The sequence below is a fragment of the Ylistrum balloti genome, unplaced genomic scaffold (assembly GCF_031769215.1).
Source record: "Ylistrum balloti isolate Yb309-2 unplaced genomic scaffold, AGI_CSIRO_Ybal_v1 Utg370058, whole genome shotgun sequence".
NCBI lineage: Eukaryota > Metazoa > Mollusca > Bivalvia > Pectinida > Pectinidae > Ylistrum > Ylistrum balloti.
In genome coordinates, this window is record NW_026782107.1 from 1,332,695 (window position 1) to 1,360,063 (window position 27,369).

The 27,369-nt window shown below is 36.0% G+C and overlaps 1 protein-coding gene across 1 annotated transcript; it reads left to right on the forward strand.

The window, feature by feature from the left end:
* Positions 1 to 1,296: 1,296 nt before the first annotated feature.
* On the forward strand, positions 1,297 to 26,972 carry LOC132549475 (calcitonin gene-related peptide type 1 receptor-like). Its single transcript, XM_060213414.1, has 11 exons — positions 1,297 to 1,474; positions 12,844 to 12,963; positions 14,775 to 14,875; positions 20,188 to 20,279; positions 21,085 to 21,208; positions 22,107 to 22,260; positions 22,603 to 22,669; positions 23,246 to 23,309; positions 23,661 to 23,746; positions 26,431 to 26,557; positions 26,691 to 26,972. Exons 1-11 carry the CDS (start codon positions 1,297 to 1,299, stop codon positions 26,913 to 26,915), a joined length of 1,338 nt encoding a protein of 445 aa, XP_060069397.1. The 3' UTR covers positions 26,916 to 26,972.
* Positions 26,973 to 27,369: the final 397 nt, after the last annotated feature.

Here is a 27,369-nt window from a genome sequence, read left to right on the forward strand (position 1 = left end):
TGTGCTTGTCAGTCATTTCTTGTTTGATAGTTGCAGAACTCCTAAAGGAAATTATTGATTTGATTTGTATCTCTGTGTTACACCCATAGTTACTTAACATGGTATGTTCTACACTTAGCAATACCGATTCTTACCAGGCACAAGTGGCTCAGACGGATATCATCGATGTTGTTTTTAGTTATAGCTTTTGGTTATTCTGTGTATGAAATATTGATATGATAGAATTTCATATGTGTTGATGTTTGTAATTACTCAAATAAAGACATATATTTTTTTCCAATATTTATTTATCAAATGCGTCTATAGAATATATCAAATACACGTCACTTTTCAGAATCAGTATAATACATCATGTTTCATCTGTGTGATAGATAAATTTTTGTTTGTTTTTGTTTGTTTTTTGTTTGTTTGATTAATCGCCTCATGAACAGTAAGGATGATTGGTAAAACGCTTGCCTTATTCGCTTTGAAACGTCATATGATATGTATAATTCATTCGAATGCTGACATGGTTAAGTATATACACGCGTAATTGACGTTCATATTAGATACAAAATAATTACGAAATGTACTGAATTATTGGGATAGTGACCCCCCGACCTAAATTTTGACTTTTTTCCCCGGTCACTTTTGATTTTCCTCAGTCACCTGGTAAGTTAAAATTTAGGCTCTTAGCACTGCCGAATCCTGGAAGGACAAAGCAGCTGTATGAAGCAGTTTAATTCATAATTTGGCTCTACTGTGTCTTCTCTATATTTGTATAAGATGGTGCTATTATTCACTTGTGTGCCTTGTGTAACAGTAATGCCCAATTAATTTTGTTTACCATGTTTTCATGCCTGATCAGAATGATAAGAATCTCTGTTTCAGTTGAACGAACTTGTACTGATCCAAGTCACGCTGCGAGGGGACACCGCGAACTCTATATACAGTTGCTGCAGCCGTACCTTTAACACAACGGAACAATCACAGACGACACGCGCCGGCTGTCTTCACCAGCACGCGCTACGTATGGTCATTAACTGACCATTTCTCATAGTGCTTGTTCTTCGAAACTTTTGCATTTTGAACTCGTCATTCAAAGATAGACATTGAATCGTGTCGGAACCCCTTTTATAAATATTGCTCTTTAATTACTTGTGACTCAACAACCTTGCCATACAGCATTGGATTAGTACGTTTTAACATCAATGAGATTTACTGATTAGTTTCAATATCTGCCTTCACAATCAGATCGTGGATTTGTGTATGATTGGAATGCTAAGCTGAAATATAGGTCTTTGTAAACAGAGGAAAATGAATAACTCATCGTTTCCATACTACCTGGACCCGGAATTACTTTCCGAAACAACCACTACAAAAGGTGTCCCAACATCGCTCTCTTTGAGCCCCGAGCAGGAGATGGTACGTGGAATCTGGATGGCGTGGTATGAATGCAATGTCACCGTTATGTCACAACCGTATCCTAGCGACGGTAAGTCTGTAAACTCTTCCTGCCTATAACGAACACAAGTGTTTTATTAACTGACATATCGCAACCTGACCAAAGTGGTAGTTTGTGTAAAGTGTATTACGATACTGACTTATCACAACCTGACCATAGTGGCAGTTTGTGTAAACTGTATTACGATACAAGACCGATCACAACCTGACCATAGTGGCAGTTTGTGTAAAGTGTATCACGACGCAGACCTACCACAAACTGACTCATGTGACAACCTAACGACGGTCAGCACATGTAAACTTTTCTGGTTATAACGACCATATATGTAAAACGTCATCGACTTATCACAACCCTTTGCTTGTGATAGTAAGTCGTCGCTTATTTCGAAGTCACTGGCAAACACGGATGCCAATCGTAGCTTGATTAACACAATACTATGAATACAACCTTAGCATTTGTTCTGCTTAACTTAGATTGACACCAGTCTGTATTTACCACGTCTGTATTACAGTAACCATGAACCCGTCTAAAGCGATCACCTAAACATTCCGTACTCTGCTATACTACCACTCCTGATAAAAACCTGCTATGAAACACCTCAGTATTCAGCCTTGCTATATTGTAGTATCTGAGAACGCCTCTCTATAGCGTTAACTTTTAAGTCACCAAAAACTTCTGTCTGAAAATATAATTACTTCCTAAATTGTTTCTTTTTATTTATATTCTCATTCTAATTTAAAAAAACTAAAGGCCTTAAGTAACAGTTCCTGTTTCCTTCAGTCGCCTCATAGGTTTAAAAATTTATGTCCTTAGCTTTACTATCGGGTCATAAAAGGGCGAAAGTCCATTATCTGACTCTTTTGCATCTAATTCTAAATTAGCGTTGTAAGTTGCTATTTACTTGTGTGCCTTTTGTACAACCTTAGACGTATATTCAGATTTCGTTGCTTAGATAGTTCTATCGCCCCCGCGAAAAACTGTAGGTTACCTCACTGAACAAAGAACGGGAGGCCCGTCGCATGCCGTTCAGAGCAAGTATCCTTCCCAAGGACACAGTCATGTCAACAGAGACTGGTCCGTTTCTCATGATTTCATGGTGAACTCTTGCTCACAAAATCCGCTAGAACTATAAACCATGCCAGGCTTGTGTTAATCATTCGATGACATATGAATTAATTGATTTAGAGTACTCACAAACGAAAATAAATACCCACGAAAAATAAAAGTTTTACAGTAGAAATATATATCCATTAGGTTACATGGACTGAACTAAGACATCTTTATCACACAAATGAAAAGTAAAACAGATTTCATAATTGTATTCAATGCTGCACATGAAATATGCTCCGCTATATTCATAAAGGCACTTAATAACATCGGAACGACGATTAAATTACATTGTCATAAATTTGCGTGGTGATTGTCGGAATCTACAAACAAATCGTCTAACTGTCCTTGACCTTCTAAATAGTCTGTGTAAATAAATGGCTTATATTATTGCTGATATTGATTAGCTCTAAGTTCTAGTTGTTTGTTGACACGTCTGTTGTTTATGAATGATGTATATACCTACATCGGTTAGGAAGAGACTTCGTTCGTAATTATATTAATGAAATATTGAACAACGTCCCCAGGGTAAATTTAACATTCATGTTAACATGATTCACACACGTCAAAACCATCCATAGAAAAAATAAATTGTCATTATATCTCGAAAGGAGAATAAAACATGCTGCTTACAAGAAAATAAATGTTTATCCAAATGTGATGTTCGTTAGAAACATCCCTGGAGAGGGCAAAGCATTCAGGCAATATGACATGAATAACGTTAAAGTCAAAGCATGGATAATGAATATTCATATACGGTCTTCATGAATATTCATATATTATCTGATTAATTCAAATACGAAACTACCGAAAAAAAATCAGCCGCGTGGAAGTATAAAAGAAATATTAATCAATGTAAATAGAACATTTTTGATTAAAACACGTTTTTTATGTGAATTCTACATAAAAACACGCGTTATTGTAATCGATGCATTTATTTACAATTACACTGGAAATCAAACTTCTTGTGAGATTACTCAATGTTTCACAACGTATGGCGAAATTGTACGAAATGTCGCTGTTAGCACGCCAGCATCTAGCGAACCACTCGCGAGCAGAACTAACGATGTATGAGAGCTATTATGCATTACAGAATTGTGCGTAAACGGTTATCATGAAGAGTATCTGTGGCGATGTGATGTTAAGGATAGCTGTTATAGCCCGGCAAGGGGACAATTCAACTGGCTTCAAATTGATTCGCTATATAGATAACCTTATAATAATTGTTGTAGCTAAAATAAGGTTACATACCAAAGGATAAAATAATGAGTGAAAAGTATGTTATCTTATTCACTTATTCATAAACAATTCAGAAGTGTATATTGAGTTGGATGGTTATTGCAAATTATCATTTTCACCGGGGAGCTGTTTTGCCACCTACAAAAAAAGCAGACAATCGTGATAAGCTTCATTCTGGACTTTTGGGAATTTTGCATTGGAACAGACAGCGTACACCATACACACTATAAAACCCTGCTTAATATTTATTCTGTTCGATTTACAATTGTTTTGTTTTTTTTCCTATTCAAAACTCATGTGTTATATTAGATATAAGAAGAGAACCTAGTTCAATAAATACTGCTATTCATTTTATCAATGCTTCCTGTAGAGGATTCTTATTTTAAAAATATAGCGTGAATGTGGTCGCTTTACAATGTGCACTTGCTAAAATTAATTACTAAAACAACACGAACACCTACTGGTCCTTTTAAATAGATTTTGTAGTGGGTACGTAATAGACTGTTTTAGTGAACCATCAGGCTAAAAATAGTTGTATCGGCTTTTTCCTTTAACGACACTAAACGTCTACATTGTTGAAACCTAGCAGGACATTGCAGAATGTCATAATTGGTATAAATGAATGTGAATAGTCCAATTGTTCACCATGAACTTCATAAATATAACTTCTTATTTTGAACGAATTTCAAAAAGCGGTCAAGTTCATTGGTATATTTTGAACTGAAGTCTTCAAGCATTATTACATCTGCAGTCTCAAAAATGCACAAAGACACACATTTTGAGTTTGATAAATTCTAACCAAATGTATTGAATCATAATGCATCAAAAAATTGTTAATTCAAGAATTTGTCAGTGTTAATAATGGTCTAAATTTTGAAACCTAGAATCGACCGAGGGAAGTAAAAATTTATCGGAAGAAAGGTCAAAATTAAGACGAGAAAGTGCAATAACTAAGCAATTGAATATGGGTCACAATTTTCCAATATCAAACGGACTATCCTTAAGGTATCTTAATTGTGCCAATATCCGCTTTTGCATGCAGGTTACGGCAAAACTCTTGGATTGAAGTCCACCAGCAGTGTCTATAGTCCTGAAGGTTGTACAATCGGCACACTAGAGAACAACTCATTCCATTACTAATTCAGAATAAGAAACTTAGCCTAGTTTTAACAACATACTCAGTAGACAAATTGCCGTATATTAACGAAGGTAAAAAAATGATGTTTAATTCACTCTCTGAAGTGCTCTGAAGGATACAATCCGGAAATTGAGCACTCTGCTCAATGATCTTCGTGCCGTTTATGTTACAGAACGTATGTTGGTATAGGACAAATTACATAGGAAATCCGGGTTTGCTCATCATAGTCTGTGTTATTTTATGTGTCAGTGATTCGTATCACATTTATGCTATGAATGGAACCCTACCGCCCTTATTACCTCTTAGGTGTATGTAACGATGGGGAAAGAATATGCCTGTGTGTCACAGCATGTCGTAAGAGGAGACTTATTGTCGGTGGGATAAACCTTGAAGATCGGGTTTCTCCGATGCTTTCTCTTTACGATACATAAGGGAGCTAAGAGTGGTGTCAGCTGCATTACTCTGTATGTTCATAGGGGGCAAATAAAAGTAGACTTCCAGTAATTTGTACTTTCCCCATGTCTTCTACTATAGGGGAAAAGAAGAGAACACAGTTAATCTAATAAATGCCCCCACTGCTTGGAACCTTGATAGCATCCTCTCTCTTTCTGTCTTTCTCTTTCTTTCTGTAATTTATTTGGCATTTGTGCTGTTACACATGTTCTTAGATGCTCTTTGCTATGTTAAACCCCTTTGAGAAAAATCTCCCATGCGGATTTCCCCTTAAAAAACCTTCCACGCAGATCTGTGATGAGGCCGATGAAGGAGTCGGTTTTTTTGTACTGTCAGGAATAGTTATCACAATCACGTTTTCATATATTTTACGATGGTACCGTTGGTATTAGTAGTTTTACAATTTTAAAGCCAAATTCACATTTGTTTCGGTCTACCAACTACCACTGCAGCTACATCTGGACATAAATATGTTCTAGATTCTCGGCTATATATGATACGTTCAGTGGACCAAAGGACAAACAAATCCCATGAGAGTAAGCTACCAATAACATTATAGACAGACATATCAACGGGAATGAAATATTTATATCAACATAATAGGACGCGTTGCTTAGATTTGTAGAAGGACATTCTGTCTAGTTTCTGACATAACGCCAAAGGACAACACACAGTGTCAGCACTTGTCTGTCTGTATGTCTGTTGTCTGTCTGTCTCTGGTATGTTGTGATAATGGATGTAATTGCTGTTATGATTTTGAACACTAAATATAAAGATAAGATATATTTTTAAAGTCTGATGTAATAAATTTATGTTACTTATAAAATAGATCAATGGCTTATTGAAGTAGGTAATTGTGGCGTCTTTACTATTAATCCTCAATACTCTATAATGATAGAATACTCAGGTAGAAACTGATATTATATAAAGGTAGAATACTCGGGTAGAAACTGATATATAAAGGTAGAATACTCAGGTAGAAAGTCGTACCTGATATTATATAATGGTAGATACGGAGCCCGTTAACTGACATGCTCCATACTTATCTTATTTCGTTTTTTCGAAATATTATTTCGTTTTTTCGAAACTTATTTTATTTCGTTTTATCGAAATAATATTTTATTTCGTTTTTTTCGAAATAATATTTCGTTTTTTCGAAATCTTATTAAAACGAATTATTATTTCGAAAAAACGAAATAAAATAAGTATGGAGCATGTCAGTTAACGGGCTCCGTAGGTAGAATACTCAGGTAGAAACTGATATCATATAATGGTAGAATACTCAGGTAGAATACTCAGGTAGAAACTGATATTATATAAAGGTAGAATACTCAGGTAGAAAGTCGTACCTGATATTATATAATGGTAGAATACTCAGGTAGAAAATGATATTATATTAAGGTAGAATACTCAGGTAGAAAGTCGTACCTGATATTATATAATGATAGAATACTCAGCTAGAAACTGATATTATATAATGATAGAATACACAGGTAGAATACTCAGGTAGAAACTGATATTATATAACGGTAGAATACTCTAAGGTGGAATAATTGTACCGGATATTATATAACGGTAGAGTACTCTGAGGTGGAATAATTGTACCGGATATTATATAACGGTAGAATACTCTGAGGTGGAATAATTGTACCGGATATAGGACGTACGGAGACTTCATGGCTTTAGGCGTTTGGGTACCATGGCTATCAATTACATTAAGATTCCATTGTTTTTGCGGCTGTGGATAAACGACTTTGTATGTAACTCATTCTTACCCAGATTAATTTCTGGTGGACAATTGTGTAAATCGTTCTACATTGGCGTATGGGACGGCATCTGAATTGCCAACAGCAATATGTGTTGCTGAGATACATGTGTTAGTTTACTTGAGGATCATCCTGTCTCCCCCGATAGACTTCTACTTCCTATAGTTCAGTCAAAGTATAGCAATGTAAAACAATTTAGTTTGGATCCTACAAAGTTAGGCTAATAATGCCAAAATGATGAAGTTACTAACAGTTTCGCATTTATCGTTTATTTTCCATCATAAATAAGGAAAAGAAAGAAAAAGGTAGAAAACAAAATATTTGGATGAGGTTATCAGTTTTTAGGTAAATGTAAAATGTCGAAGAGGTTCAAAAGGAAACACAGTAAAATGTTCTTTTGGAGGGGTGGTGTGTTTTTGCTAGTTTTAATACTTTGACAATTAGGTTAATAGGGCAACACTAAAAGAAAAAAGATATGATAACAGCGACATATTATGAGATTTGATGATAAATAACCTACGAGAATCAAACCCTTTTATGTACGACGAAATTAGAATATAAATCTACAAATGAATATTATTATACGACCGCTGGTTGTTGTTAGATAGAACAGGGAGGGACAACTGCCGATTCTCTAATCAATACTATTCCATACTGGAGGTCAATTAGAGTTGTGTCCAATTATTATATTACTTAATCTAGTATTGGTCGCCACGAATGAGACAAAGACTCCTCTTTATCTGTCCCAGTTGCGGTAAATATTACTGATCATTCATTAACGTCTTTTGTGCAGCCGACCAATAGAAACAAGGCTATTTGCTAGACGTTTGAAATAAACCTGACTGTTATAGAATTCAGAGAATGCCACACGGAGCCGACAATATCAACTGTATGATATATTGCCTTAAACTTATCTAAATAACTGTTGCTATAACAATCTTATTTCCGTTTCCTTAATATTATTTCTGAATTCTTTTTCGCTGAGTTTTACATCCACTGGACTTTAGTTTCCAGTTTGACATAGGGGTGTCTTGTCACGTAATTTCTTTTTGGCGCTTGGTCAGAAGTAATTCTATAAATGTGGAAGCGGTTACGCTCTGATTTATAAATACTATGTCCATTCTAACTGGAAAACGTGCAGTGGTGTTCATTTGTGACTTTGTGGGTATAGCGCATGCGCGAGCACAAAAAATGAGGGAGGGATCTATTTGTTATAGAGGTCACACTCTACAACGGTAGGGATATATTTGTTATAGAGGTCACACTCTACAGCGGGAGGGATCTATTTGTTATAGAGGTCACACTCTATAACCGTAGGGATCTGTTTGTTATAGAGGTCACACTCTATAAGGGGAGGGATCTTTTTGTTATAGAGGTCACACTCTACAACGGGAGGGATCTGTTTGTTATAGAGGTCACACTCTATAACGGCAGGGATCTGTTTGTTATAGAGGTCACACTCTATAACGGTAGGAATCTGTTTGTTATAGAGGTCACACTCTATAACGGTAGGGATATATTTGTTATAGAAGTCACACTCTATAACGGTAGGGATCTGTTTGTTATAGAGGTCACACTCTACAACGGTAGGGGATATATTTGTTATAGAGGTCACACTCTATAACAGGACGGATATGTTTGTTATAGAGGTCACACTCTATAACAGGACGGATATGTTTGTTATAGAGGTCACACTCTACAACAGGAGGGATCTATTTGTTATAGAGGTCACACTCTATAACAGGACGGATATGTTTAACAGGAGGGATCTATTTGTTATAGAGGTCACACTCTATAACAGGAGGAATCTATTTGTTATAGAGGTCACACTCTACAACAGGAGGGATCTTTTTGTTATAGAGGTCACACTCTACAACGGTAGGGATCTGTTTGTTATAGAGGTCACACTCTACAACGGTAGGGATGTGTTTGTTATAGAGGTCAGAGGTCACACTCTACAACAGGATTGATCTGTTTGTTATAGAGGTCACACTCTATAACGGGAGGGATCTGTTTGTTATAGAGGTCACACTCTATAACGGTAGGGATCTGTTTGTTATAGAGGTCACACTCTACAACGGTAGGGGATATATTTGTTATAGAGGTCACACTCAATAACAGGAGGGATCTATTTGTTATAGAGGTCACACTCTATAAAAGGACGGATATGTTTGTTATAGAGGTCACACTCTATAACAGGAGGGATCTATTTGTTATAGAGGTCACACTCTATAACAGGAGGGATCTATTTGTTATAGAGGTCACACTCTATAACAGGAGGGATCTATTTGTTATAGAGGTCACACTCTATAACAGGAGGGATCTATTTGTTATAGAGGTCACACTCTATAACAGGAGGGATCTATTTGTTATAGAGGTCACACTCTACAACGGTAGGGATCTGTTTGTTATAGAGGTCACACTCTACAACGGTAGGGATGTGTTTGTTATAGAGGTCAGAGGTCACACTCTACAACAGGATGGATCTGTTTATTATAGAAGTCACACTCTATAACGGTAGGGATATATTTGTTATAGAAGTCACACTCTATAACGGGCGGGATCTGTTTGTTATAGAGGTCACACTCTATAACGGTAGGGATCTGTTTGTTATAGAGGTCACACTCTACAACGGTAGGGGATATATTTGTTATAGAGGTCACACTCTATAACAGGACGGATATGTTTGTTATAGAGGTCACACTCTATAACAGGAGGGATCTATTTGTTATAGAGGTCACACTCTATAACAGGACGGATATGTTTGTTATAGAGGTCACACTCTATAACAGGAGGGATCTATTTGTTATAGAGGTCACACTCTATAACAGGAGGGATCTATTTGTTATAGAGGTCACACTCTATAACAGGACGGATATGTTTGTTATAGAGGTCACACTCTATAACAGGAGGGATCTATTTGTTATAGAGGTCACACTCTACAACAGGAGGGATCTATTTGTTATAGAGGTCACACTCTACAACGGTAGGGATCTGTTTGTTATAGAGGTCACACTCTACAACGGTAGGGATGTGTTTGTTATAGAGGTCAGAGGTCACACTCTACAACAGGATGGATCTATTTATTATAGAGGTCACACTATATAACAGGAGGGATCTTTTTGTTATAGAGGTCACACTCTACAACGGTAGGGATCTATTTGATATAGAGGTCACACTCTATAACAGGACGGATATGTTTGTTATAGAGGTCACACTCTATAACAGGAGGGATCTGTTTGTTATAGAGGTCACACTCTATAACGGGAGGGATCTGTTTGTTATAGAGGTCACACTCTATAACGGAAGGGATCTATTTGTTATAAATGTCACACTCTACAACGGGAGGGATATATTTGTTATAGAGGTCACACTCTACAACGGGAGGGATCTTTTTGTTATAGAGGTCACACTCTACAACGGTAGGGATCTATTTGATATAGAGGTCACACTCTATAACAGGACGGATATGTTTGTTATAGAGGTCACACTCTATAACAGGACGGATATGTTTGTTATAGAGGTCACACTCTATAACAGGACGGATATGTTTGTTATAGAGGTCACACTCTATAACAGGAGGGATCTATTTGTTATAGAGGTCACACTCTATAACAGGACGGATATGTTTGTTATAGAGGTCACACTCTATAACAGGAGGGATCTATTTGTTATAGAGGTCACACTCTACAACAGGAGGGATCTATTTGTTATAGAGGTCACACTCTACAACGGTAGGAATCTATTTGTTATAGAGGTCACACTCTACAACGGTAGGGATCTATTTGTTATAGAGGTCACACTCTACAACACGAGGGATCTATTTGTTATAGAGGTCACACTCTATAACAGGAGGGATCTATTTGTTATAGAGGTCACACTCTATAACAGGACGGATATGTTTGTTATAGAGGTCACACTCTATAACAGGATATAGAGGTCACACTCTATAACGGACGGATATGTTTGTTATAGAGGTCACACTCTATAACAGGACGGATATGTTTGTTATAGAGGTCACACTCTATAACAGGAGGGATCTATTTGTTATAGAGGTCACACTCTATAACAGGAGGGATCTATTTATTATAGAGGTCACACTCTATAACAGGACGGATATGTTTGTTATAGAGGTCACACTCTATAACAGGACGGATATGTTTGTTATAGAGGTCACACTCTATAACAGGAGGGATCTATTTGTTATAGAGGATCTATTTGTTATAGAGGTCACACTCTATAACAGGAGGGATCTATTTGTTATAGAGGTCACACTCTATAACAGGACGGATATGTTTGTTATAGAGGTCACACTCTACAACAGGACGGATATGTTTGTTATAGAGGTCACACTCTATAACAGGACGGATATGTTTGTTATAGAGGTCACACTCTATAACAGGAGGGATCTATTTGATATAGAGGTCACACTCTATAACAGGACGGATATGTTTGTTATAGAGGTCACACTCTATAACAGGAGGGATCTATTTGATATTGAGGTCACACTCTATAACAGGACGGATATGTTTGTTATAGAGGTCACACTCTATAACAGGAGGGATCTATTTGTTATAGAGGTCACACTCTAAATCGGGAGGGATCTATTTATATTATTGTTATTGATACTACAATCTTTAGTTTGATTAGACATTCGAGATAAAAATGGAACACTTCCAACTTGGTGATTATTTTCATTTCATTGTAATGGAAAACGGAATTAATTAATCAACGAGGTTGTCACACTGCGCAGTCAGATGTTTTATGATATATATCACATTCTCGGTTCAACAGAAGGATTACATTGAAATCCTTTAAATAGGAAAACTTGACTTTAGAAAGATGTATATTTGTCTTGTAAAAATGATGTATGTATGACAATTCCTTTTTACATTTTTCTTATAAATGCTCGACTGTTCACCACGGACATCATGTTCGTGTCAAAGATTTCTTTCATATATTTTTGACATATTCGAATATTTTTGACAGTCTGTTTATCTTTAATACTAATCTCTTTTTGAGAGTTTTATAATATTCTGTTGTGTTTAAAATCGATTAAATACTGATATCTTAGCATATCCAATCCATTTATTACATAGTGCCGCCGGGTCACATCAGTAAACGGCCACAAGTGAAAATGCCACACAATCACTGGTGACTGTCGATGATCATAGATTTCTTCTAACTGATGTTGATTGTAATAGGAAATTAAACTGTATGATATATTGCCGTAAACTTAGATAATGAATCGATGAGTACAAGAAATAAGCAAGACGCATTTAATTATGTCTGTAAAACATCTTTGTTTACTATGTTGTGTTGCTAATGACAACGGTCAATAATTCTCGCAAAAAGAACGATTTTTTATACCCTTTTCGGCGATTTCCGTGCGGATCTTTCTGTTGTTCATGTTTTGCACTGTTTTATAGAATTAGAAATAAGATTCTGTTGATATGTTGGTGTTTTCTTTGCTTATCTTAAAGTCGAAATTTGCTGTACAATTCATCCTGGTATTCTATTTTAAACATAACAATTTTTACAGCGGTGCTATGATCTGTACTAAACATTAAATTATATAAAATATAAGACAGTTTTTTTTGTAAAGAGCAATGACTGTTGTAAAAAGAACGACAATACGTAATCTAAACGTCAATTTATGATTTACAGAAAATGATATGATGTTATCATTTTTGTAGGCGGGCTGTACTGTAACGCAACGTTTGATGGCTGGGATTGTTGGAACTACACGTCTGCAGGGACCCGGATATATCATGATTGTCCTACTTTTCTTCGGCACAAATATGGCAGACCTTCAGGTAAAAACTGCGACACAGGTGTAGTAGGCTTACAAGTATATGTTTATATCCCGAAAAAACTGACATAATAACAAATACTCTTCTCGTATGGTAAATAACCCTTAAGGTTTATATTCCATGAGATACAAGAATGAAAGATCTAAAGTTGATATTCCCATCGAAAGGTTGAGATTCCTTCCGACAAAAGTATGACAGGCCTAAAGGTCGATATTCCCTCCGACACAAGTATGACAGGCCTAAAGGTCGATATTCCCTCCGACAAAAGTATGACAGGTCTAAAGGTCGATATTCCCTCCGACACAAGTATGACAGGCCTAAAGGTCGATATTCCCTCCGACAAAAGTATGACAGGTCTAAAGGTCGATATTCCCTCCGACACAAGTATGGAATTATCCCAATATTCCCGTTGAAAAATTTACAATTATTCTGTCCAATGCCAAATAGATACTTTTTCACCACGACAGATACTATTTCACAACGCCCGATACTATTTCACAACGCCCGATACTATTTCACAACGCCTGATACTATTTCACAACGCCTGATACTATTTCACAACGCCCGTTACTATTTCACAACACCTGATACTATTTCACAACGCCGGACACTATTTCACAACGCCGGACACTATTTCACAACGCCGGACACTATTTCACAACGCCTGATACTATTTCACAACGCCGGACACTATTTCACAACGCCGGACACTATTTCACAACGCCTGATACTATTTCACAACGCCTGATACTATTTCACAACGCCAGATACTATTTCACAACGCCGGACACTATTTCACAACGCCTGATACTTTTTCACCACGACAGATACTATTTCACAACGCCTGATACTATTTCACAACGCCTGATACTATTTCACAACGCCCGACACTATTTCACAACGCCTGATACTATTTCACCACGCCTGATACTATTTCACAACGTCTGATACTATTTCACAACGTCAGATACTATTTCACCACGCCTGATACTATTTCACAACGCCTGATACTATTTCACAACGCCTGATACTATTTCACAACGCCTGACACTATTTCACAACGCCTGATACTATTTCACCACGCCTGATACTATTTCACAACGTATGATACTATTTCACAACGCCTGATACTATTTCACCACGCCTGATACTATTTCACAACCCATGATACTATTTCCCAACGCCCGTTACTATTTCACAACACCTGATACTATTTCACCACGCCTGATACTATTTCACCACGCCTGAAACTATTTCACCACGCCTGATACTATTTCACAACGCCTGACACTATTTCACAACACCTGATACTATTTCACAACGCCGGACACTATTTCACAACGCCTGATACTATTTCACAACGCCAGATACTATTTCACAACGCCCGATACTATTTCACCACGCCCGATACTATTTCACAACGCCCGATACTATTTCACCACGCCTGATACTATTTCACCACGCCTGATACTATTTCACCACGCCCGATACTATTTCACAACGCCCGATACTATTTCACCACGCCTGATACTATTTCACAACGCCCGATACTATTTCACAACGCCTGATACTATTTCACAACGCCAGATACTATTTCACAACTCCAGACATCAATCTGAGGGAAACATGATAACATTCAATTACACATTAATTATAGCATAATTATATATTTCAAACATTATAATGATTTGAAAATCCTTGTGACATATACATTGTTCTTTTAAATGCTATTAACACATGTATTCCTTTCTACGAAATTTGGGCAACACTAGCTTAGATATACATAGATAAATGTTAACTTAAACATTTTACAGGCCAAGCGTTCAAGGATTGTCAGGAGGACGGAACGTGGCTGACCCATCCTGACACTGGGCGGATATGGACCAACTATACTCTTTGTGCCAGCAACAAGGAGGTAATTGTTCTACATCGGTCTCGTTCATTGAACGTTTTAATGATCTTCCGACTTCATGCTCTGTTGCTCATTTCCTGTATCTATTGATCATTTCTTGCTCCAGTGCACTTTCCATCATGAGTAACCGCTTTTTTAGATTTTGTCACGTGCAATATTAAAATAAAGTTCTTTATGTAATTAACTTGTAATCATAAGTATCCCATGCCAGATGCATCAACTTCTGTTCTATCTAAGTTTAAATTACAGCCTTAAATGAAATTCATTTCAAATCATCAAGTAGTTGAATGAAATTAAATGCTATCAATTTCAGTATGTTCATAATTTCATCAAGGTTAGTACTTCCTATTGTTTATTGACGTTTTTTCCACTTGCAGTAAACGGAGATATCAACAGAAACAAATAATTAGCATCAATTGCGTGAATTAAATGTGTTTGCAAGCGTAACATGCGCGTTCTTCGAATGAAATATGTTAAAAACCAAATAGGAAAACAAAAAATAATGATATATGTATATTAGGGAACAAGAAAGACAAACAAATGCAATCGAAATATGATGAAAATAGATAGAACCAGCTCCTTAACAGCATGAACCTAGACGAATGTAAACGAAATATGATAAAAATAGATAGGTCCAGCTTCTTTACAGTATGAACCTAGACAAATGTAAACGAAATATGATAAAAATAGATAGAACCAGCTTCTATACAGCAGGAACCTAGACAAATGTAAACGGAATATGATAAATATAGACAGAACCAGCTTCTTAACAGCATGAACCTAGACAAATGTAAACGAAATATGATAAAAAGATAGAACCCGCATCTTAACAGCAGGTACCTAGACAAATGTAAACGAAAGTTGATAAAAATAGATAGAACCTGCTTCTTAACAGCAGGAACCTAGACAAATGTAAACGAAATATGATGAAAATAGATAGAACCAGCTTCTTAACAGCAGGAACCTAGACAAATGTAAACGAAAGTTGATAAAAATAGATAGAACCCGCTTCTTAACAGCAGGAACCTAGACAAATGTAAACGAAATATGATGAAAATAGATAGAACCCGCTTCTTAACAGCAGGTACCTAGACAAATGTAAACGAAAGTTGATAAAAATAGATAGAACCTGCTTCTTAACAGCAGGAACCTAGACAAATGTAAACGAAATATGATGAAAATAGATAGAACCTGCTTCTTAACAGCAGGAACCTAGACAAATGTAAACGAAATATGATCAATATAGATAGAACCAGCTTCTTCACAGCATGAACCTAGACAAATGTAAACGAAATATGATCAATATAGATAGAACCAGCTTCTTAACAGCAGGAACCTAGACAAATGTAAACGAAATATGATCAATATAGATAGAACCAGCTTCTATACAGCAGGAACCTAGACAAATGTAAACGGAATATGATAAATATAGACAGAACCAGCTTCTTAACAGCAGGAACCTAGACAAATGTAAACGGAATATGATAAAAATAGATAGAACCCGCTTCTTAACAGCAGGTACCTAGACAAATGTAAACGGAATATGATGAAAATAGATAGAACCAGCTTTTTAACAGCATGAAATATGTAAACGAAATATGATCACTAGACAAATGTAAACGAAATATGATGAAAATAGATAGAACCAGCTTCTTAACAGCATGAACCTAGACAAATGTAAACGGAATATGATAAAAATAGATAGAACCCGCTTCAACAGCAGGAACCTAGACAAATGTAAACGAAATATGATGAAAATAGATAGAACCAGCTTCTTAACAGCAGGAACCTAGACAAGTGTAAACGAAATATGATGAAAATAGATAGAACCTGCTTCTTAACAGCAGGAACCTAGACAAGTGTAAACGAAATATGATGAAAATAGATAGAACCTGCTTCTTAACAGCAGGAACCTAGACAAATGTAAACGAAATATGATCAATATAGATAGAACCAGCTTCTTAACAGCAGGAACCTAGACAAGTGTAAACGAAATATGATAAAAATAGATAGAACCCGCTTCTTAACAGCAGGAACCTAGACAAATGTAAATGGAATATGATGAAAATAGATAGAACCCGCTTCTTAACAGCAGGAACCTAGACAAGTGTAAACGAAATATGATGAAAATAGATAGAACCTGCTTCTTAACAGCAGGAACCTAGACAAATGTAAACGAAATATGATAAAAATAGATAGAACCAGCTTCTTAACAGCAGGAACCTAGACAAGTGTAAACGAAATATGATGAAAATAGATAGAACCTGCTTCTTAACAACAGGAACCTAGACAAATGTAAACGAAATATGATAAAAAAGATAGGTCCAGCTTCTTAACAGCAGGAACCTAGACAAATGTAAACAGAATATGATGAAAATAGATAGAACCTGCTTCTTAACAGCAGGAACCTAGACAAATGTAAACGAAATATGATAAAAAAGATAGGTCCAGCTTCTTCACAGCAGGAACCTAGACAAATGTAAACGAAATATGATAAAAAGATAGAACCCGCATCTTAACAGCAGGAACCTAGACAAATGTAAACGAAATAATATAAATATAGACAGAACCAGCTTCTTAACAGCAGGAACGTAGACAAATGTAAACGGAATATGATAGAAATAGATAGGTCCAGCTTCTTCACAGCAGGAACCTAGACAAATGTAAACGGAATATGATGAAAATAGATAGAACCAGCTTATTAACAGCAGGTACCTAGACAAATGTAAACGAAAAATGATAAAAAAGATAGAACCTGCTTCTTCACAGCTGGAACCTAGACAAATGTAAACGAAATATATATTAAAAAGAGGAATCACACAATTGTTCACCGTTTACTTCCATTGATGTCAAAAACATTGATAGCCCAAGGACATGACATATACATGTCGTTAACAGTAGCGAAAGGAAACACGACATTATTAATAAGAAATTCGGTTAAATATGGCATGCAGCTATAATTTTTAAATCAATCTTGGAATATGTAGTGTTAATATGGCTGAACGTTTCAATAAAAAATTAGGATATAACCTGAACATACTTATTGGCTTTATAATCCCCTCGTTAGTATGTATTGAGATGTTGATTTACATGCAAGTAATTACATATCACTATCCTTGTCAGCGATTTAGATTTAATTCCTTTAGGCATTTTGATGTAACTCCATACCCCTATAAGGACCATTATAGTGCTAACGAGTGTGAGTTGAAGAGTAAATGCCAATCATACCATTATTTTAGATGAATAGCTTCTCAGCTCTCTGACGGCTTAATTCTTAGATGGTTTGTTTTAAATCAAACTTCACGATATTTTATGTCTAGGACAGGTTACACTTTGAAGGTTGTAGGGTCAAAGTGAAAGTCACTGTTACTACTGTTTGTAAATATTTTCAGTAATCCATCGGCTTCATTTTTTGAGGGATTTAAAAAAAAATTAAAGAAACAGTGCTTGAGTTTAAAGGTTGTATTTTTCTGTATCACTGACGAGATTGGGTTTCATGGCTGTCAACTCAAGGTCAACCTTAATATTTATTTAAAGAAACTCATTATCAGTACTGGTGGTTCCATTCTTTTATGGAACGTTGAACATACCTCACACACTAGACAATTTTCTTTATTGCTCATAAGTCGACGTTGAACAATGAGGGGAATGGTATCAGTATTGATGCCTTGATTAAAAGTGAATTTGAAAAAATACGGAAATGGTTTTGTATGGAGAATAAGCTTTGATAAATTAGTTCGTTTTGATATATCTATAATCTTAAATGTAATCTGGGAAATCTGTTCATTAAAAGGAAATAAGTGTAATCTGTTAATACAATTGCTCTTTATGAAAAGACGATTTATTTAAAGGTAGACGGATATACAGTAATCGATACTTGACATATAAACCTCGCACCTTTTGACCTGAAGCAATATGTTTGTTAGGATAACATAGTGCTGTTTATCTCCGTACTAATCCACACCTTGGTCTAAAAGAAAAAAAATGTTTCTGAACATTTTTACCCCGTCTGGATCGTTACAATGATAAATATGGTGATGTGTTCTCCAACTGCAATAAAATGAACATATGTTCTTGTAAAAAAAGATGAAGTCGGAATGCACTATTAATGGTAGGCACAGGATTTTATCTATGTTTTATGTAAATCACAGCGAAATATTTTGAAAATTTTGCATATTTGCAATGTATACCTTATAATCACTTTAAGTGTGTATTTATTTTCGTTCATTTCGAGGGCGTTCTTGATCAATGAATATATCTGGAAACTAACTATTACAATTAAAACTAACAAAGCTGTGTTTATCTTCGAAATCAAGCGTCCAAGAAACAGTGATGTTTTGAAAAACCACACAAAATGTGAGCTCACGAAAATTTCTGATTTTGCAGTAAATTCCAGAGTTACTTGTATCTTTGTTCTAAATTAAAGACGGTGACTAGTGAATCTGGTTGCCATTCTCGCCGAATTCACTAATTATGGTTATATGATCGAATCTATCGATTAATAATTTCCGATTTTTTATTACCTATATACACAAGATATGAAATAAGGGTAAGTACATGTTAAATAATAAAAATAAAAAAAACAGCAGTAAGAACAGCATCAAACACAAAAAATTGCAACATAGATCAACTAACAAGTATTGAAAGATGAACAAAAAGAACATTATATTACTTTCATATTTAATCAATAAATGAAAAATTCGGATCGCCGACATCGTATGGAACAAAGGAACGGGTTATTGACAAATTTATACAATGTACTGGTACTGATAGTACCTTACACTCTAACCTTATTGAGATACCTAACAGGCATTCCTAATTCCAACTTGGAGGCGGCAAGCGATCAGCGGTTCGTTCGTCTTCTTGATGAATAATTACCATGTATGTTGTCTGATTGTGGTAGGATTTTATGACAACTATAACTACACTATGGAGACATATTATCAAGTCATTACACATCTTTTGAACACTATGCACCAAATTATAAATTATGAAACATTCGTATTTTCTATGGTGATGTTTAAAAAAAAAAAAAAAAACGACTTCTCAACTTTTCTTTTCTGAAGCCATAATTTTGGTTTAAAACACTTTGATTAATTCATGATAATGTGATTGTTTCATTCTTAATGACCCATTGATACAGGCAATGCCATAGGGGTTAAGAATCTTAATGGAATATTAAAATAAACAATAACAGATGTTTAACTGATTAATTTACATTGTGTATCTTCCTATTGGCCATTTAGAAAAAGACTGGTTATGTTTCAATCATATCAAACATATTTAAAAAAAAAAAAAACTAAACTTCTTTTCAGACGCTTCAGAAGGTCATTAGTGTGTATTACAGTGGCTATTCATTATCCATCATTCTCTCCGTAGCTGCACTTCTAATTTTCTCCTACTTCCGGTGAGTACCTACAATGTGTAACTTTACTGTACTCCAAGAAGACGATGCTCGATTAAAAATTATACTGGTTAGGAAACCATCATTTTGAAAACAAAGCTGAACGGTTAATCACAACTACTTGTAATTAAGCCTTCTTATTTTCCCCTGCATAAACAGAATGAAATCAAACAAAGTAAGTAAAGATAAAACAATGTATAAATCGTGTACGCCATTGCTACCGTCTGGTGCTCTTGATAATTTTATTATTGGATTTGGATTTAACTGTAGATGTTTCAATTGTTTTTATTTTGCCGTCCTTTCATCGAATTTGAGCTTGAATTATGTTATTTTGTAAAAAAAACAAACAACATTTTGATGAACTATATTATAGATATTACACCAACAATATCTTTACATCCTGTTACAGTGTTTTGTGGTAAAACTTATGATAATGCAAACACACCTTTAAGATTATGGGTTATGCTTACACAGTATGCCACGTCTATAATTTGATGCAGACTGAAGCTTCAAAATATTTACATTCAAGTAGAACATTTCAAAAAAGAGTACATCCCCTTCTATATTGACACACCTTTCCTTTTTTTAATTCATTTTGCCCCAAGTGTCGCTGGACTTTTCAAGAAAGTACAAACATATGTATGATAAATATGAGTCCATTATACAGAATACACCAATATTCTTTATTCATACAATCAGGTGAAAAATCCGGGCCACGTGACTAACACTAGTAGCCTGGCTTGTAGTTGAGTGAAAATGGTGAAATATTTGTTAATAAAGGAATATAAATGTATTATATTTGTTGCAGACAGCTTCATTGTAGTCGGGTAACACTGCATAAGAATCTCTTTGTCACCTACATCTTATCCGGGGCAGCCTGGATCCTCATGTATGCCCTAAGGGCAAATCCGGCCATGGTGAAAGAGAACAAGGTATTATTCTTGTCTATCTCAATATAGATTTATATTGATGTACTGGTCAGAAAGGCCTTGGTTGGAAATGTTAACTTTTAAATCAGCTATATACATATTCCTATTATATAACTATCTGTTATCAGTGTAATGACATCCATCAAATTATTTTTTGAAGATTCCCTTCAGATGATATAACTTTATGACGTCATATGTATTATTGCGTCACAAAGAAAGATATGGAGTAAGGAAATCGCAAATATTGATTATATATCAGTCATATGAAATACTACTTTGAGGGAAATTTTCAAACGTTTTACGAGATAAACAGAATCTTGCATTCATGAATACACCACGTGGCATTTATAAAACTCGTCACGAGTTTTCCTTAAATGCTTGTGTCATGAATCGTGCACGAATGTGAAATTCGTGTGAGGTCCCATATATTCTGACCTGAATCATGCTAGGTTGGCATTAATTCACAACAGTTTTAATCTGACGAAATAAATCTATGACAATAACAATAAAAACATTTTTCAAAAATGTTACAAAGCAACACCTACCCCTTCCTCTCAACATACAATTCATGAATTTGTTATAATATGACAGTCCTCAAAATATCTGGCGAATGCTGTGTTTTGTTCATTTATCATGACGTGTTCTTTGTCGCACTGATTGATTGAGATGAAGAGGGTGTCAGGATATAATCTTGAAACAAATCCAACCCTTAATAGTATACATATAAACATATCTTACACGATATTCCACGAATTGGAAGTCTACCTTATGTCTAGCGTTATTTATATCACACATTTTTCATGTCTCCCTTCATAAAAGTCTGTTATATATTAAAGCTATATTCTATATCCGGCCTAACCTATCTTAAACCATAATGTCACGGTATCCTTTGGTCCTGTAGCCATGGTGCCAGGCACTGCACGTGGTCACGCAGTATCTGACGATTTGTAACTATTTCTGGATGTTTTGTGAAGGTTTTTATCTACACACACTTATCGTCTTCGCCTTCACGAACGACAAGCGACTCCTGGTCATCTGTTACGTGATCGGCTGGGGTAAGACATGTTTCTTGGTACAGTGTAAGTGATACAGTGCTTAAAATGCTTGAGCTTTCTTACATTCTCTGCTAGCGAATGACGATTTCAACAAAACAAATAAAAAAAAAAAAAAAAAAGACTAACTTGCATATTTTTGTATATCTGGGGTTTAATGATATTAATCTGGTGTTCCAAGATATGAATAATAATGTTTTTGAAACGATATGGAACAAATGTAATGCACAACGGTGTTTCATCAACGTACACGTATTGTAATATAATCCAATATCATATTCGCTTGATACTTCGATTTAGTCAACAAATGGCGTTTATCATTATGTTTATTTGTTTTATTGACAGTCGGGCCACTGATCCCTACAGTGGTGTATGCGTCAGTCCGTGGTTCTAAACCGGAACTACGTCATGGGTACGTAATAGTCTACAAAAAGATAACGGACAAATTATCACATATTTCGGAAGATTTACGATTGCCTTAATTATCGAAGTTCTGTATCTAGTTTTCTATATTGAATAGCTTGATCTGTAGCTCATCAATTCAGAACGAAACTGAATAGTACTCCCAATGAATATCTTTCTATGAAGCACTATAGCGATTGAAAAGTCTTATGCTTCGGAATATTTGTAGCAATTAATAATCCTTTTGATCTGTTGAGCCTTTCCTCTTTACCTAATCACCGAGAAATCACTGAATCAGGCTGGAAAATGTCTGAAAATACGGAACATAATACAGTTTAAAAGTTGATGGACGTTCTCCCAACAAAATACATCAATATACTACTTGTAATTTAATAGATACAGATGCTGGAAACATATATCCAAGCCCCCAATATGTGTAATATTTACTTACGATAATCGTTGTTGATACACAGTTGCACCTTTCCTATCGAAAAAGAAATGCCATCTATTGCGTTAAATATCGATATCATATGACGATCCACCGAATTGACGAACTAGAAAAGTATCGTTTACTTTTTTTTTATAGTTGTTGGTCGCGTACAACAGATGAAAATTGGATACTTACTGGGCCTGTAGTTGTGTCATTAGTGGTGAGTAGAGTTGGAATCATTTCCGTTCTAGTACAGTCTATAAAACCCCAAAAGTCATAAATGTATAACTCTTAGTCACTATATACATCCCTTGTCCCGGCCAGTTCGTGCCTCATCGCAGCATCAAATTGAAATTTTAGAGGTGAAAATAATTTAAATATTTCCTGTTCTATCACGTATCTGTGAGGTATTTCTGAGGGATAGAATAGTTGATGTGGGTAGGTATGATTACTGAGCAGTATTCACAAATCTTCTAATTGAAAGCATGTAATTATTAATTCGTATTTTTCTCAATATATTGTGTCATGCTCTTTCGTTTGATAGGTTATTTTGAATTGCTTTCCTCTCCAGGTAAATTTTCTATTTTTGCTAAACATTTTACGGATCCTGTTGTCTAAGCTGCGGGCGGTGAACTCCAATGAAGCACATCAGTCCAGGTAGGCTACAGAATAAATAATGCGGCCTTGTTGTTTTTACCTCGTAGTATTTGTCAATGCGTGAATTAAATTAACATATACTGAAAGGATAAACAAACGCAGGGTAATAGTTATTCCGATATTTTGAAAACGCGTTCTCCAAATAAAGTGAAACTTTGTGGATTGAGTAATTAGGTCATATTACATCTTGTCATGTATCGAAAATTTAGTCACGGTACAGTGCGCAGCTCTGGTAAATGGAGGAAGGAAAAAACAAGAATCTCGTGCACCGTGTTGTTCTGGTCTCATGCAGCGTTGGTCAAGTCACTCTTCGTTAGTCTTTATACAGACCAACTGCTTCCCTAAAATTAATTGAGAATTTGATTCGTTTTAAGAATGGCACGACTCACAGAAGTTCAGAGGGGTCAGGCCATTCAGATGCTGATGCAAGGACAGCTGCAAAATCAGGTTGCTAGGCACTTTGGTGTTAATGTCTCCACCATAGAACGTCTTGTAAGACGTCCTCGGGAAACTGGACGATTGGCAGATAGACCTAGGTGAGGACGTCCGCGCGTAACGTCACGACGTCAGGATCGCTATATCGTCGTCTCTCATGTGCGTAACCGGCGCCTTACTGCCGTTGAGAGTGCACTTAATGTTCGTGGAAATCATGGGCGTCCTATAAGTTCAAAAACTGTAAGGAATCGATTACGAGAAGTTGGTGTAAGAGCACGTCGCCCCTACGTAGGTCCACACCTTAATCCCTGCTCGACGTCAGCATCGTATGGCCTGGGTCGCTGCACATGCTCCACGACGGTTTCCACTGAGGCAGTGGAGACAAGTTTTCTTCACGGACGAGTCTCGATTCTGTCTTTATCGATCTGACGGCCGTCAACGTGTCTACCGACGTCGTGGCGAACGTTTTACGGACGCTTGCGTTGTAGAGAGGGATAGGTTTGGGGGCGGTTCAGTAATGGTGTGGGGAGGAATCTCACACGGGTTAAAATCACAATTGGTTGTTATTGATGGCAATTTAACAGCAGCTAAGTATAGAGATGAGATCCTCAGACCCCATGTTATCCCTTTCTTACAGCAGCATAATCTAACCCTCCAGCAGGATAATGCTAGGCCCCACGTAGCAAGGATTTGCCAAGTCTTTCTGGCCAACAACAACATTCAACCACTAGATTGGCCGCCATATAGCCCTGATTTGTCCCCGATCGAGCATCTTTGGGACCAGTTGGATAGACAAGTTCGAAAGCGCCAGCCACCCCCTGCTACTCAAGAGCAGTTGACCAGAGCTCTGATTGAAGAGTGGGACAACATCCCCATAAGACGGATTAACACTCTCATGAACTCTATGGCCAGAAGAATAAGGGCCGTGACCACAGCAAACGGCGGACACACAAGATATTGATGACTCAGTTCAATTTCAATTTCAAAATCCTATGGGTCCATTCAATTTAATCATTAGTACCTCTAAACCAATTGTCAGATGCAAAATACAGACTTTGGAAATTTTTAAGCTTTAATTTATCTGTAAGTATACAAAATTTCGTTTTTAAATGAAGCCCGATATCATACTTAATTTCTGGTTTAAAGTTCACCCTGCGTTTCTTTATCTTTTTAGTATAGATTTATACCAGACCATTATGAACAACGGATTTATTCTCATCAATTTAATTTGTAAATGCTTTACAGAGATAATGTACACTTCGTTCACGGCTAGAAAGCTTTATAATTCTCTATATCGATATTACTTCACTAACATACCGTATAACTCGAAAACAAGTATCGGCTGGTATTTTTTTTCTGGAAAGTAAACATATACAGACGTAGTTTTAGCACAAACTTATTTTCTATTAGTATCCTTACCTAAGCAGACTGGTAAAATAATCCATTTACATTTTCTGTGTGATACAAAACGAATTGACACCATGAAAAAAAAACCAACAAAATTAATTAAACATGATTCCTACAGGCATTTATTATCACCTAAGTCACAACTGGTCTTGTAACAGGTCATAGAAATTATATACCTTTAAGTATATTGTAAACATAATGCAAATATCAATTGTGTATACATTAACCTCTGTCCCGTACTGAAGATTCTAACCAAGTTAGAATTTAAAGAAATTACACTGAAGATTTGATTTTTTTATATGAAATCTTCTATCCAGAACAGTAGAACATCTTTCAAATTTCAGCCAATTTGACCTATATTTGGCCTCGCCCAACATCCCCTGAGGTCAATATATGCATCTAATCAAACTGTCGTTTTCCCATGTAAAATAAAGTAAATTTTACCCCTTCCCCCAGGGGAAATGTGAAATTATCAGGTCATAAAATTTACAATTGTTACAAAGTACCGTAAGACACCTCCACGCATGAAATGAATTTGGTTCTTTCTTATCTGATTATTGAGAAGAAGATAGTTTTAGTTTCAGTCAATTTGACCCATATTTAGCTCCGGTCCCTGGGGTCAGCAGGGTTCAGTATATGTATTTCATTAAACTGTCATCTTAAACTAATAATTCTAACCAGGTTTGAACTATTTCCAACAAACGATAAACAAATAATGTTCAAAGTATTTTTTCCTATATACCCTAAAGTAAATTTTACCCCCAGGGGTGCAATGTTCATAATCAGGAATCATTTGATAGATACCTGTGTATGTGATATGAAACTGTTTTTTTTTATTCTAGACGAGCAGCGCGTGCCACCTTAATTCTAATACCTCTGCTTGGCCTGCAGTACTTCGTCATCCCTTTTCAGCCCGACACGCCATCACCTATTTACGATATCATATCTGCCGTACTGACATCGTATCAGGTAACTCTGCCGTAGTATAATTGGTCTGATTAGTGCAGTTGTCAGAATTGCAAGAAAAAACTTTATCTGCAGTTACATGCTTGGTATAAAATAAAACCGTCCACATTTTCAATAAGTCATTTTTTCTTCACAGGGGGTACTGGTCGCGCTGTTCTTCTGCTTCTTTAACGGTGAAGTTATAAACGTAGTTCGGCGGAAGTGGAAATTAATGAGGGAGAGATTAGGCAGTGTGGACTTGAAGCGGAGCAATACATTCAATGTGAGCCTTTTAGAGACAACGTATGTTCCAAGAAATACGTCTGCAAATGGTTCATTTCACAGGAAGGCCGACGAAAGAGCAGCATCTGTGAAGGTCTGAGTTGTTCTAGTTAAACATCTATAAAAGTTGATATTCTGTTAGCTTGTTTTTCACTTAATCGCTAAATTTGATCCGTAATTGTTTGTCTATTTTCATGGTGATTATATGCGTCGCACACTTGATTTTAGGTTTCTTTCTGTTTTTATATCGGAGGAATTATTCCCATCACCCTATATGTGTTTTTTTAGGCTATTTGTGTATCAGTGAGTATTTCCTTTCCCAAGTTGTCTACTACTCCTTATTTTGTATTATCCTAACAACGGATCATAAATTCTTTATAATTTTAGTCCACCATCTTCCTACGCTCGTGGTCCGTCTTTTCATCAGTCAGTAAACATTTCCTGTTATCGGTATTTCTTATGAAGAACTAAATGGAATTGTTCTCAAAGTTGATATGTAGGCCTCCTTCTTGTCCCCGTTTGATATTGGAACTGATCAGAATCGCTTATTGTAT

What these genes read in the sequence shown, in the direction of transcription:
- LOC132549475 (XM_060213414.1), top strand. Translation starts at nt 1,297, where the DNA reads ATGAATAACTCATCGTTTCCATACTACCTGGACCCGGAATTACTTTCC. An exon ending in CCATGGTGAAAGAGAACAAG is followed by an intron (nt 21,209 to 22,106) that starts GTATTATTCTTG and finishes TTGGTCCTGTAG; the next exon opens with CCATGGTGCCAGGCACTGCA. An exon ending in CTGTAGTTGTGTCATTAGTG is followed by an intron (nt 23,310 to 23,660) that starts GTGAGTAGAGTT and finishes TTTCCTCTCCAG; the next exon opens with GTAAATTTTCTATTTTTGCT.